Source organism: Amphibalanus amphitrite, unplaced genomic scaffold (assembly GCF_019059575.1).
Source record: "Amphibalanus amphitrite isolate SeventyFive unplaced genomic scaffold, NRLGWU_Aamphi_draft 000388F_arrow, whole genome shotgun sequence".
Lineage (NCBI taxonomy): Eukaryota > Metazoa > Arthropoda > Thecostraca > Balanomorpha > Balanidae > Amphibalanus > Amphibalanus amphitrite.
Window position 1 is genome coordinate 553,039 of NW_024881882.1, and position 14,615 is coordinate 567,653.

The 14,615-nt window shown below is 48.5% G+C and overlaps 1 protein-coding gene across 1 annotated transcript; it reads left to right on the forward strand.

Annotated features, from left to right (window-relative positions):
• The first annotated feature begins 1,182 nt into the window (after positions 1-1,182).
• LOC122390264 (folylpolyglutamate synthase, mitochondrial-like) lies at positions 1,183-13,791 on the forward strand. The gene is made up of 11 exons (XM_043383013.1): positions 1,183-1,620; positions 5,434-5,605; positions 6,141-6,334; positions 7,266-7,402; positions 7,693-7,876; positions 8,975-9,116; positions 9,536-9,696; positions 10,175-10,290; positions 10,777-10,919; positions 11,242-11,435; positions 11,654-13,791. The coding sequence occupies exons 1-11, from the start codon at positions 1,525-1,527 to the stop codon at positions 11,807-11,809; spliced, it is 1,695 nt and encodes a 564-aa protein (XP_043238948.1). The 5' UTR covers positions 1,183-1,524; the 3' UTR covers positions 11,810-13,791.
• The last annotated feature ends 824 nt before the right edge of the window (positions 13,792-14,615 follow it).

Here is a 14,615-nt window from a genome sequence, read left to right on the forward strand (position 1 = left end):
TCACTGCGATTTTTCATATACCTGTGCCCCCCGGACGTGACGTAGTGTGCTCGCGTGCGTGCAGGGTCTCTGCGATCGAAAAAGAGCGCTAGCAGCGCGCCACTCGACGCCGCAATTGTCAAAAGCGGCGTGTTAGTATGCGTTATTTTGAATGATGTGTGTAAAAGTGAGTTTACTTTTTATGTTGTTTATTTGGAGGAAATGGTTGGAATAAATTAAGTTATTTTTATTTCTGTTGATTGGAGTTTTTATTCAAAGATTTCGGTCTATACCATTGATATTTACTGAAAATACCTTCGCTTGAATAAATTGCAGATATTTGGCAACTGAAGTGTTAGGTAAGCTTAAATGATATGTAAAAAGGTAAGATACACCCTGATCATCATTTCAGAAACGAAAATATATGAATTTTCCTTTTAAGACTCGCTCAATATGCTACTCCGCGGTTTATGCCCCGAGGGTGTCCGAGGGTTCCCGTTAGTTTGTCGTTGGCGCTCGGCTCGCGCGCGAGCCGACGTCACCGCCTGTGACGTCGGCTCGCGAAATACGTCATACCCTGCACACAAAATAGCCGGCTGCCGAACAGCGCTCTAGCCGGCCGCGCTTCCAGCCGAATGTCACCACTTCCCCAGAAACGTCTCATAATAGAGCTACCATATCCCATCGCGCCGCCTGCCAAATACGTATGAACTTCACATTCACAACCGTATGTGTAGGATCCCGAGAGCAAGGTCATCGCAAGGTCGTCGAACTTTGGTCGTACTTGTACTGATAAAGATAATTCTTGCAAGTTGAATGCTATTTTTTATGTCAAAAGGTGCTACTGTTACAGAATGTATCCTTAAATGACCATAAAATACATTTCAAATTCATGTGAGCTACAGTGACCGTGTCAACCATTGTAACACGCCAATGCAACAGCTGGTCAAAGACAAAGTGTTAGGTTTTTTTTAATGAATACACTTGTAACCATTTTCTGGTCCAAGCCTTGTTGGGAGAAGCCGAGAACGTGATTTTGATTACGTTTGTTGAGAGTTGAGAGTTGAGACTCGAGTCATTTCTGGGGTCTTCAATATCAGATGAAGTGTTCCCTTCCATATGCCAGCACTAAGGGATTCTATGTATTGGTTTAAAAACCCAATGCTAACTCAATTCTACGATACATCGCTTTGTTTACATTTTAGTATCATCCTTGACAGCCACGCGAGGCACGCGGGGAAGAGTAGTGAGAAGTTGGTGAGAAGCAAGTTCAAGTTTGAGTTGAGAAGCAAGTGAGAAGAGAGCGCCACGGGCCACGGAATATAGAGAACTCAAACTGAAACGGAGAGCGCGAGCGTGAGAGGGAATGAGTGATCAGTCACTGATGTGAGACGCTTGAACGAGAGGGGCGTGAGCCGTGATGCGAGGAAGTGTTATTAGTACCTATAACGGTATAACTGTGTTTGATTACTTTTTCGCGGCACTTGTTTTCGAGCTTATCGTGCACTTTGGACTCTGGATTCTGGAAGTGCGGTGGCTCGGAGAATGCTCCGCTTTGTGCAGAGCAGCATCCGGCTTACACCGTTCGGCGTCGCGCTCCAACAGAGGCAGGCTTGCTCGACCATGGACTTCAAGTACAAGGTTAGCATCTGGATGATTGGAGCCTGGAATGTCAGTGTTTTGGCCTCTTGGATCCTGGCCAAGATATGGCATTCTATTTGTCAGTATTAGCCTAATGTGTAGATCTATATCACTGTGCCAGCCATCAAAGGGTATATTATATTTGCGCTGAGCCCAGCAAAATGAAACCAGTGAATCATTGTTTCATTTCATAATTCATATGCCCATGAATTAGAATAAGCAGTAGATGTGAAATGTTAGGCAAAGGCTCAATGTTTAATATTAAGCGTCAGTCTTAGTTTAAAACAAATGAATATTTCATTTAAAGGCCTTCTTAACAGGCATCGGTAAAATCCTTTTTGAAAGGATTGCATTCCCAATCCACATTCCTAGTGCCAAAGTGGATTACATTCCTACCCGCAATCCCCTTTTTTCACTTGGATTGTGATCAAATCCGCAATTCTTTTTTTGCAATCCTGTTGTATTATTATGTGCACTAGTGGATCTGGGGAGGGAGGGGGGCATAGGGCCGTGCCCCATCCCCAAATCACCCATTTCTAGTACCTAGTCTTGCGAGTAATTCCTATCTAAGGGCGGCAAAGGTATTTTATGGGAAATATTTTTTGCCTCAAACACCTCCACATTTAAACATCTACCCAACCAGTGTTTTATATTTTTAAATCTCGCCCTCAAATAGGTACCGTAAAATGGGGTGTTAAGGGACAGTGGGGTGTTAAGGGACAGTTGCATGGGAAAAACTTTGAGTCATATTAACTTCCTAATTTGAGAAGGTTCAATAAAAACTTCAATGTGGTAGTTGACACTGTTTTGCTCTTGACCATAGGACAAAATGGTATGGTTTTTCATGCAAGTGATTTGGTTCAAAAATTGATTTGAAAATCATGCTACATTTTCACAAAATTGAAACATCTCCAAAACTCTGTGTGTACCACATAAACTGGTGGGTGTACAGGGAAAATGAATGCATAGGTGTATTGTCACATGTATTGCACATGTTTCCTGAAAAACTTGTGCCAATCCACCCATTCATTCATCATCCTCTTCCTCTTTTCCAGATACATGCATATTTTGAGGTGGATGTGGGGTGCTAAGGAACAGGGAAGAAAAAATAAAAAATAATATCTGAATATAATTTAATTAAGTAGGCATGGAAAACACCAAATTCCACATAAAATGCTGGCAAGTTCATGCTTTTATCTCTAACACATCTTAAGTTATGTAACAAAACATCTCAACACTCTCTTTTACAATGATGGGTCAATGGAGACTGATGTAGGTAAATGTGATGTCATCATAAAAAGGCTAAAACAAAGAGGGCAACATAATGACAAGTGACTAGCTTCAACATGGGTTTTTATTGATGACAGAAGATTACTTTTTGGTTCTGTTTACCTTATAATTAGCACATTTTCCACAAGCGTAAACTGCATTACACGTAATTGGCTAAAAAGGTCATAAGTGGTGAATGAACCTGGCTTGTTTTGTGACAGAATATGCAAAACATTTCAATAAATAAATTGTGTGCCCTTCCACACCCCAATTGTGGGCATTTGATGACCATTACTTGGAATAATATAGGTGTCCCTTAACACCCCACATTGGGGTGCTAAGGGACAGTGATGAAAAATAATAAAAATAATATGCAGGTATAAATCTTAAAAACTTCAATGTAGCAGGCATGTAAAGCACCAAATTCCACATAAAATGCTGACAATTTGATGCTTCTATCTCCAACCCTTCTTGAGTTATATAACAAAACACCTCAAAACTGTCCCTTAACACCCCGTTTTACGGTACGTAATATTGCCCTTCCTATGTAGTTCATCAGAGTTTATTATTTTGAGCGTTTAAATTAAAAGCATTTAAATTATTTCAAGTTTCGATGTAAAGCCCTTGATAGCATAGTACATTAAGCCGATGAAGCCGATCTCATAATTTTAAATCGCAACAAACCATTTCAAAGCACTAATCAAACACAATCCGGATTGGATTGCAAAAATTGGAAGTATGATGCAATCCAATCCGCAATCAAATCCTGTTTTTTGGAATGGATTTCAAATCCAGGTGCAATCCACCAAAAAGGAATGCAATCAGGATTTTGCAATCCTGCAATCACAATCCTACCGATGCCTGCTTCTTAAAGGAAAAGGGCCACCTTCGTGAAATATGAAGATATCGTTGTTTTTCATTTTGACATTATTATTTTTCATTTTCTTTTTAAAACTGGTGCCAGAAGTGCACAATTCGCGAAAAGTATTTAAAACTATTTAACATATTGGTACTATGTTGATACTCTCTACGGCACCTACTGTATGATGGCATAGCGATGACGTCACACTCAAGCCAATCTGAATCAGCGTTCAGAAGACAGACTCGTCGGATTGTGTCAGATAAGCTGATTGGTTAGAGCTGAGCTGGTTGGAGCTGATTGGTAAAAAACCAAAGCCTCGCCGCGGGTGGCTGTATTGTCGGATAAGAACGCATTCCTGGGATAAGGACGCATTCCTGGCGTATTTTCTTTTAAAATTGCCGATAACTACGAATGGAGGCCGAAATCGGCCGTAAGGAGGAAGACAATTCGGTTTTCGGACACGGGCTACAAGATGGCTATCTCAGTTTCAATCACCATGTTAAAGGTGGCCCTTTTCCTTTAAATGATCAGCAGTCTTGTCAATCTATATGCTTAATCAGTATATGATTGTCATTGAGATGCTCGAATGATACTGATGTATATGTCAATGCACAGACCACGGCTCATTTTCAGGTAAACTGACCTGAGGTCAAGTTTTGACATTGACCTCAACCTTTCAAGGTCAAAACTCAAAAAGATAGGTGCCTGCATGCTTTGATGCATCTCAGCTAGTTGATCATGATGGTGCTATTATTTTTGTTTTTGTGTGATTGTTTCATACTTTTGTGCAGTTGTCCCCCAATCATTTCAATTTTGCCTATTTCACCTCCTGTTACATCATTTTTGAGCTGACCTGAAAATGATCTCAGTTAAAATTGTAGCCCTTGTCTGTTTTTTTTTTAAGTCAATCTAGTCTGAACCTCTTGAAGTGAATGGAAGGATTCACAAAGACAGAGACCAAGACCCTGCTGAGCAGAGCTTCATGCATTGGCCCTGCCCTCTACCCTCCAAAGTCCAATCATAAAATTCCTGGGCTATGACAGATTTTAAAGTCTGATATTTAACGTATGCACATATCCGCGAACATCCGGTACCCTCACTGACTTCGGATGGTTATGGCCTGCCACCAACCCGTCACCGTACCCGTCAGGAGGCTCATAATAAACATTTAGCGCCCGTCCGCCTCGAACCCGGACTTTTGTAACCAGATGCATGGTCTCGTTACACAGACTCCAGCACTCTACTGACGGAGCCATCAGTCTGTGCTGTTTGCTGTTTGTCGTCACCGTGCTTCGTTCTTGAGATCTGGGGGGGGGGGGGGAGGGGGGAGAGAGCAGGAATCCGCCCTTCCCCGTCACTGGGAAGCTCGTGAAGTTTTGCCATGTCGTGACCCCTCTCGGTGCGCTGGCTAGTATGCTTGTGTTCCGCGCCAGCGCGCTACCAAAACACTATAGGTAAAGTTCAATATCGGGGGTAAGAGTGCGGGCTATATATGTATCTCTGTTATATGTATACTCCGTTTTAGCGGGCTATCGGCTATCGAGACACTAATTAACTATATCGGTAGGTAGAGTACGGTCGGGACATATTGAGTGAAGGGTAGGATGAACTTTGGTATGACTTTCCAGTGTGTAAAGTACAGCCTGTGGATGCCTGTACGTGTGCCCTGTGCTCCGTTTCAGCGCGCTATCGAAGCGCTGAACTCGCTGCAGAGCAGCCAGGCGTCGCTCGAGCAGCGGCGAGCCGAACGTCACGCGCGCCCCGAGAGGGGTCTTCTGCAGACGACCGCCTGCCTGCGCCACCTGGGACTCACACAGCAGCACCTGCGCCGGCTGCGCGTCATCCATGTCGCAGGTGCGTCAGAAATGTCTCAGGTGCGTCAGACATGTCGCAGGTGCGTCAGACATGTCGCAGGTGCGTCAGACATGTCGCAGGTGCGTCAGCCGTGTCGTGGGCTTGTCATTTTTGCTTCCAGATTTCAACAAAACTACGAAGATAGTTATATAGCCTAGAATCCATCGCCATCCATCCCGCGCTCCAGTGTCTCTCCCTCATGCGTACATACGTAGCTAGTGGCTGTCAGTGACCGTGTAGTGTGTGTGTGTCCCGCCGTGAAGGGTTCACCGCAATACTCTGCTACTCGGCACCCGATCTATCGTTCTGTTCTCCCCGACAGCCGGACTGATCTGGCGTTCTGTGTATGTGGCCTTGGACGAGCCGGTCGGGCTGGGACGCTGTGTACCAAGGCCAATAATTGGTAGATGCGTCAGTGGGTTATAGCCAGTAAACAATGAAATCCTGCGTGTTTTGCTGCGTCGTTTCTCCCAAGGTCGACACGGTCCGGTCTTTGATGTGCCGTTATCTGACGCCGAGTCTCGCCCGTCGGCAGGCACCAAGGGCAAGGGCTCGACGTGTGCGCTGACGGAGAGTCTGCTGCGCCACCACGGCTACCGGACGGGCTTTTTCAGCTCGCCGCACCTGGTGGCCGCCAGGGAGCGGATCAGGGTGGGCGGCCAGTCCATCTCCGAGCACGAGTTCGCCTCATACTTCTGGGAGGTGTTCGACCGGCTCGAACAGGCGCTGGTCAGTGGTCTGGGGTCAGTGGTCAGGGGTCAGCGGTGCTGGTCAGTCGTCACTGGTCAGGGGCGCTGGTCAGGGGTCAGCGGTCAGCACCCGGTGGTCTGAGGCGCTGGTTAGTGGCCACTGGTCAGCGGTCCGGGGCGCTGATCGGTGGTCAGGGTGGTCGAACTCGAGTGGTCAGTGACCTCTGATTGATCTCTTTGAAATTTTAGTTTTTATATACAAAACGACAACTATTATTTCTTGCCATCCCTTTCAGTACTGTAGCTGAAACTGTTCGCAAGATCCTAGACCTCTGCAGTCTGTTTACCGATATACAGAAGTATATGGCCAGGTTAATTATACTGATCGTTTTTATACCGTGTCCGGGATATGCGGTAGCGCGGTACACAATACACATGCTCGGAACCACCGAGAGGACTTGTAGCTTTCTGGACTACCGACTCCCAAAGTAGCGCGTTGACCTTGGATGGGGACGATATTGTTTAGTTTCGCGCGCGCTGGATGATAAATAATTCCAATGGAGTCGGCCGGTCAGAGGGTACGTCGAATGTCACACACGACGCGGCGACGCGGCGACGCGGCTGATCTGAATAAATTGGGGCGGATGGCTGTCTTTAACGGACTTGTCATACCATCAACTGAAAACGCACGGATCGGCTGCGGTTAACTCGTTATGCATCATAACATTAAGCAAAATCGCTGTGTCCTTCTTCTTTTTTATTTTGTCACAAACGTATTTTGCCGTTTTAAAGAGTCCCTGCACATACGATATCCCGTCCATCATCCCCTCCGCAGTCTCGTTTGCTTTTGTACAATGCTCACTACCTTTCCTTGTCACCCTATGTAGTTTAAGTGAGTCGTAGATCGTCGTGTCCCAAGCTAAAATAGTAACCATCAATGAGCTTCATGTTCCTGATGACGCTGTTTTCAGGATGATGGCGAACAGATGCCGATGTACTTCATGTTCCTGACTCTGATGTCCCTGTACGTGTTTGTGCGGGAACAAGTGGACGTGGCGGTGATTGAAGTGGGCATCGGCGGAGCCTACGACTGCACGAACGTCATACGGTACGCGTGTGACCCAGCTGTGCCGCTATCGATGTCCGAAACGGCCATTAAGTATAACTGTGAACCGCGACAAGTATGATCTCTATTTTTGGTTTGTTTATTGCCGTATCAATGTATGTACATTGTACAGTGAAAACGCATCTCAATATTCATATTTCCAAAATTAATCTTGTACGTCTTTTCCTCTTTCGTACTAATCTTCTTTCTTATTTAACTTATTCCTTGAGAAAACCATCCATCCGGTATCTCTCTGCTGACACTCAGCCCTCTACCTTCCCCCTCTCCGGCAGGTATCCGTCCGTATGCGGTATCACCTTCCTCGACTACGACCACGTCGACATCCTGGGGTCGCGCATCGAGCAGATCGCTGAGCAGAAGGCCGGCATCGTCAAACCGGGGGTGCCGGTATTTGTAGGACGACAGCGACACGCGGCCACGCTGCCCGTGGTGGCTGACAGGGCCAGCCGGTGTGGGGTCAGTATGTCAACTCTACCTGCGTCTTCGTCTGTCTGTCTTGTGTCTGTTTCTATCTTTATCTCTACCTGTTTTTCTCCCGTCTCACACGTTCTCTCTCTCTCTCTCTCTCTCTCTCTCTCTCTCTCTCTCTCTCTCTCTCTCTCTCTCTCTCTCTCTCTCTCTCTCTCTCTCTCTCTCTCTCTCTCTCTCTCTCTCTCTCTCTCTCTCTCTCTCTGTCTCTGTCTCTGTCTCTGTCTCTGTCTCTGTCTCTGTCTCTGTCTCTGTCTCTGTCTCTGTCTCTGTCTCTGTCTCTGTCTCTGTCTCTGTCTCTGTCTCTGTCTCTGTCTCTGTCTCTGTCTCTGTCTCTGTCTCTGTCTCTGTCTCTGTCTCTGTCTCTGTCTCTGTCTCTGTCTCTGTCTCTGTCTCTGTCTCTGTCTCTGTCTCTGTCTCTGTCTCCCTCTCCCTCTTTCCCCTCTCTTTGTCTCTCCCTCCCTCTGTTCCTTCCACTTCTCCCCTTTTTCTCTCGCTCTCCTCTTCCTATTTGTCGCAACCCTCTTCTCTATCTGATGTGCACCGCTTCACATCCCGCAGCCCGGTGGGCGTATGGCGCGTTACCGCCCACGCCTGCACGGCTTGGGTACGAGTTATGTCCGGTCTTTGCCCCATCTGCCAGTGATTTCCTGTCCAGGCGTCTGGTTCGGGTGACGGTCTTCGTTTTACTCGGTCGTAAAGGGGCTGATGTCCTGCTGCTGGTCCAGGAAAGGGTTGCAAGCGATTCAGAAAAGCTAGTCAAGTTTACTATTGGCCGAGGAAGCAGCGCAACCGATTCAGTATAGCTGTGTAGAACATAAAGTTTGTCATATTACGGGCCTGCCTACTGGTGCCCCTAAACAACACACTTGATTACTGAACCTCCCAGGATTAAGACGAAGCTTTTCTTTGTCGGCATATGCGGCTTTTTCTTTGCTCCTCTGAATAAGTTATTGTCGTGTCTCGGGCCGACAGTATGTAGTACCAACTACCACCTGTTGTATAAGGGTGTGATCAAGTGAGCCCGACCCCCGCCGGGGATATGTCTCAACCCGACTGACTTATGATGACTGACCCGCTCCGCAGAGTCCGATTCTGTCTGTGCCGGAGCTGACCGAGTACCGGGCAGAGGACGGTCGCCGGCCCGGTCTGGCCATGGCCGGGCCCCACCAGCGTCAGAACGCGGCGCTGGCCCTCCAGCTGGCCAGATACTGGCGCGCCACCGCAGGTTAGAGGCGTGAGACAAAAGTGTTTCCGTTAGGTGAGACGAGTGAGGCAAGGGGCGTACCCGTAGGTGAGATAGGTAGACGTGGACACGGGCTGTTTTCGCTTGAAGGTTGGGCTAAGGAGATAACTTGCGAAAATATGTCGTAACTGGCTGGAAATAAAAGCCTAGATACTATTGTCTCGACGTCATTGAATTTGTGAACGATTTTTCTTCTGGACTTGTCGGTCCCTGTTGTATGTGCCCCTGCGAGTGACCACCCCGATCATTGTCGCCCCGGGCCTGCTAGGATCACAAGATTTCCTAGGCTGTATCACTGCCAGTGACTGACCCTCCTCCCTGCTGCCAGGTAACGATCCCAGCGACCCGTGCCCAGCGCTGGACGTCATTGTCAGTCCTGACCCCCTCCCCCCTGTCATCAGGTGGCGATCTCAGTGACCCCTGCCCGGCGCTGGAGGCCATTGCCAGAGGGGTGTGCCGGCCGACCGGGGACACCGACACCCTCCCGCGCGCCCCGCCGTTCCCGCTCACACCTCTGGAGACACAGGCGCTGGCCGAGTGTCGCTGGCCAGGCCGATGTCAGGTCAGTTCGGGTCAGCTGGGGTCGCAGCGCTGGGTCAGTCCGGGCTAACATGTCAATGCGCTCGTGAGCTAATGCATTATTGAATAGGCTGTCGCGATTTTCAATTTTCTGAGTGCCAAAAAGATTCCGTTTCAGCCTTCCTAAATGCCGGAGACTATTCATGGATGGTTTGTTACATTCACGCATTTTCATTTATATCGATAACTGATGGCGATTCATGGATTGGTGAACGGCTGTCATCCCTTTATCTCACGCATAGCTGATGAATGATCATGCGTCAGCGTCATAATCCTGTGTTGAGCATCATAACAAGCGTTTACTCCCCAGCCTTTAACCTCTACCAACTGCCTGTGCAACCCACAGAAGGTGGTCCGCGGCCCGGTCACCTACCCAGTGGGTACCCTGTCTGTCCACCCCCCCCCCCCCGCCCCCAAGACTGACCTCCTTCCCGCACCCTCCCCGCCTGTGTAACCCACAGAAGGTGTCCCGCGGACCGGTCACCTACTACCTGGACGGAGCTCACACGCGCGGCTCCGTGGAGCTAGCCGTTCACTGGTTCCAGTCAGAGGCGGCTCGTGATGCCGCTCTCACCGGGTCAGTGCTGAGTGGACGCGACCCCGGACATACCGCCCGGTAAACGGAGAGGGGCGGTGATAACGGGACGCTGACCGAAGCTCCGGTGGGGACGCCGTGTGGGAGGGAGGAACGGGTGGTAGGATGTTCAAGTGCCCGGAGACTACTCGTTTGGTGATGTTTGATGACGATTTGAGTAAGCGTTTTCCAATCTCTGTTCGCTCTTAATTGTACACTTCACATGGTTGACAATGCTTATTTTCCTTAGCTGTTCGGTGAGCTGTTTTTTTTTTTTTTTTTAGTGAATCGATTTACTTCAGGCTAAACTATAGGACTCACTCCGTTTATGTGATCACCGGAGTCCCTTTGTCTGGGTTCAGGTGAGTGCTCAAAACGTTTGCTTGGAAAAGTTATCTCCTTATTCATTCAGCATATCAGACTGTTTCACGTGTAAACTCCACGCCGTCTCTCCGTTTCTATTTCGCCGTCTCTCCGTTTCGATTTCAGTCGTGTGCCGCGCCGGATACTGCTGTTCTACTCGACTGGCAGTCGCGAGCCGAGCTCTCTTCTGGAGCCGCTGACCTCCCTGCGCTGGGACCACGTCATCTTCTGCCCCAGCGTCGTCTGGCCCGTTGTGGACACATCGTCAGGTCTGTGTTGTTAAGCGTGTTCACAATTCACATAGGTATGTACCAGATCAAACCCGTAGTGACCTCTGATTGTGTTGCCCACCGAGTACTAAGCCCGCCCTTTGGATGTGGTGGCCCCTGGAACTTTTTTGTACTGCCTAGTGCCTATAGATAATATCAACCATGTTGTCTCCAGTAATTTCCGTTTTCTGTCAACAGACCAGACCAATAAGATGTCTCCTACAATAATGCTTCCATCGCAAACCAGCACTTGTTTTGTACGTTCACGCCCTTTACCTCGTCTGCATAACTAACTGGTCTGTCTCACCTGTATTGCCACCAGACCAGGCCAACTGCACGGTGACGCCCCAGTCTCGGCAGTGCCGGGTGGGCGCCCACTGCACCGCCTGGCGCGAGCTGACCTCGTCTGATCCCGCGGACACCGCCGCTGGCGCTGTGGGAGGCCAGCTCCACCGACTGGCCTGTATTAGCCAGGCTGTGGAGCTCATCGAACAGTGCGGCGATACTCCCGCACAGGTCAGTTGAGAAGGCTCTTCAACCCACTTTTTTTTTAAAGAACTACATTCTAAGACATAAAAATGCATAAACTTCTCGTGCATGATGCTTGATCTGTGATTTGCAAAAAAAAAAACCATCAGGGTCTGAAAACTTACTAGTAACATCAGATAATCATATTGTTGATGGAATTCTCCCAGTGCTCTTCCTAGTATGACTACGCTGTCTCTCCCGCACAGGTTCTGACTGTAGGCTCGCTGCACCTAGTCGGCGGCCTCCTCTCCATCATAGACCCGGAGCTGCGGTCAGCCATGCCCGCGCCCGTCACCGCCGGGGCACGACCGCGCCGACGACTGGCGAGCGGAACCGCGCCGGCCGGTGGACTACTCGTGTAGAGGTCAGCTCACGGGGCGGACTGCTGATCTAGGGCGTAGGCTGTAGATCCATCGCCAGCCAGCTCTTCTAGAGCGTAGATCTGTCGCCGCCTTCCAGCTGCTCATCTACGGTAAAGTGTGAATCTACCGTCAGCCTGCTTGCGTAGAGCGTAGAGCCGCCGTAAGCTCTCTTAGGTAGATGCTAGCCCCACGTCCGCTGCGCCCTCTGTCCTTTGCTATTGCACTGTGAGGACACGGTAGCCGCGGCAGTGCCCGTGAGCGGTGCTCCGCCGTGGAACTGGCTGTCACAGCCTACTCCGGAGCCGAGAGGGCCCGCGAACCCGACGGCAGTGACCGAGGTAGGTTGAAGACCGAGGGGGATAGAAGGGGGCAGGGGAAGGGTATTGTTGTGATCCTTCACTCTTGGCCAGAACAACCATATGAATCCTAAAATGGGCTAAGATGTCGCTCAGAGGAGCATCGTTGAAAACGGGAAGTCGTCATTCGATGAACATGCCGGTGTACGAGTGTACGAGAATATCGGAAGTTGTGAATAATCTCAGTAAGCTAACTTTCGAGTCTCATGGTTTGCTGTTGTAGTTTTCCACTTTGTTTTGTTTCATCAGTATGTAAAACGAGTCATGAGTTTTCTTTTTGAGCTAGTACTCGTATGTGCAATTAAGAACATTTGCACCGTATGAACTCCTGAAAATGACCAGTGTCATTTTCGATATTTCCATGACACGAGTTTTGTTTCTATTTGTTTTGCTTATTTTTTCGGGGCGGGGAGGGGGAGGAGGGAGACTAAAATAATACCTGAGTGCGTTACCTTAGCTCCACTTCTTAGTCAGCAGAAGTGAGTCTTGTTTTCTTACAATACTATAGCAATGGCAGGGCCAACATATGCGATACAAATAACAAGGACGTTAAATAATGGGATTGACATGGTTTCGTACTTTTTTGTCAGTGGCCTGCCCTCCTCATCACTGTTATCCTTTTCCTGTTCAGTGATAGGCAGCACCGTATTAAAAACACCTTGAAACACTTAAAACAACGTTGTCTTTATTTTTGTGTCGTCTTTGTAGGTAGCAAAGCCCACCAGAGGTGTTCGATGTTAACTGAGCAGTGTTTATACTCATCATAGGTGGCTATTTTCCATTAATTACTGAACAGCAGATAGCATTCATCCGGTGGGTCATCATTTAGCATTATTCTGTGTTTCGAGGGCTGAGGAATGTTGGTTTCGGCGTCACATATGTAGATTGTATGAAGTCTTGGGTGATAGGATGTTGAAGGGATGCTATTGCCACCAGTACTACGTCAGTTCTAGATGAAACCTTGGGCTTAGATGAGTGGCTGTGTAAACGCGAACATCAACGTGTTATGGGCGTAGTATTTTTGCAATTGGCTGGGGCTGTGTTTATGCAACGGTTTAGTGAACACAACGCGTGTTTTTGCGTGTAAAATGTGTTGTAAAGCATGAATGATGTCTCTCACAGGGGATTGGTAGCTACGAGTGACATTTTGTTTCTGGGACATCATTGTTGCGATGTTATTATGCCATGTTCACATGTGTTGGTAAATGATTACCTGCCGGTGTGGTAAAAAGATAACGAAATTATAAACATACTATGGGCATTTCCATGTTCCATTTAGTACAGTAGATAGCGAACGTCTTGGGCTATTATGACGTACCTTGTAGTTCAAGTGTTAGTGCCAGCCTCACCGATAGATCTCGTGTGGTTGAAGGAAGTCGCCCGCCCGCCCGACGGCTGAGCCGTATTATCTCTCTCACACCGACCGCCGCCGTGTCTCGCACATATCTGTCAACGAACCTCAGTATCCAAGACCATGACCATAGCAATCTCGTTAATCGCGTCCGAGTTCAGTATGTACGATCACTGAACTCGCACATATGAGTCGTGGTGCTCATTGTGATGATGTGTAATGCCATCAATGTACAATCTGATGTGCCTTGCCGAATACAATAACGTAGACTGTGACTGTGTGTTTGATGAATGTGTGCGGGTGGTAACTATGTGACGTTCATACTCATTACAGCGATTAGGGTCATCGCTGAGCGCTTATCTTCTGCTATAGCTACATGTATGGGGAGACGTAGACGCACCGGTGCCCCTGTTCGTTCCGTCTTTTGGATGCTGTCGATCCGGTCGCTGCGCTATGCGCGTCTCACCCGACAAGCCATGCGTTCGCCGCGGTCTTTGTGAGGTTGGTTGGCGATTGGACGTGATCAGTTGCACGAATGCGACTTCCTTGGCATAGCAGACGTTCACTGATCGGTGATCAGTGATCAGGCCCGGTCGTGCTTCCTGATCCTGCTCCTAGTTCAGTATGCCTTCTTTGCGGATTGTTGGTTATCACCGCCACCGCTGGGGTCGCATAAGGTTCGAACATTTGCGGCGCTGAGAAGTGGACTCATGGGCTGACTTGCGTTATATCAGCCGATTGTTCGAGCTCCTTGCATAACGGGACTACCGGTGCAAGCGTATGTGGCATTCTGATCCAGCTTTCACCATGCATCTTGGCTTCCTTGGGCTTGTCCGTTTATCTGTCATTGATTGAAGATTGCAGACGAGGTTGAAGACCCGTTGGTCTTTCCAGCAGATCTGTGACATGTTTCGCTGGCCCCAATGTCATGCTGGTCACCCTTCCGTGTCGGATGTGTCGAAGGAACAGACCATCGTTCCACAAAACTAGCCGACCGCGTGGCTCGTGTACCTACACTTTGAAACTCATCCACCTGCTGCCTAGGAGGACGTGCCCTCCTATGGCTGGAAGTATCCCTCTGCTCAGAACAATCAACAAG

Excerpts from the sequence above, each read along its gene's own strand:
- LOC122390264 (XM_043383013.1), top strand. The coding sequence starts at position 1,525 with ATGCTCCGCTTTGTGCAGAGCAGCATCCGGCTTACACCGTTCGGCGTC. Across the intron at positions 9,117-9,535 it reads ATACTGGCGCGCCACCGCAG|GTGGCGATCTCAGTGACCCC; the intron begins GTTAGAGGCGTG and ends CCCTGTCATCAG. Across the intron at positions 10,291-10,776 it reads CGTGATGCCGCTCTCACCGG|TCGTGTGCCGCGCCGGATAC; the intron begins GTCAGTGCTGAG and ends TTTCGATTTCAG.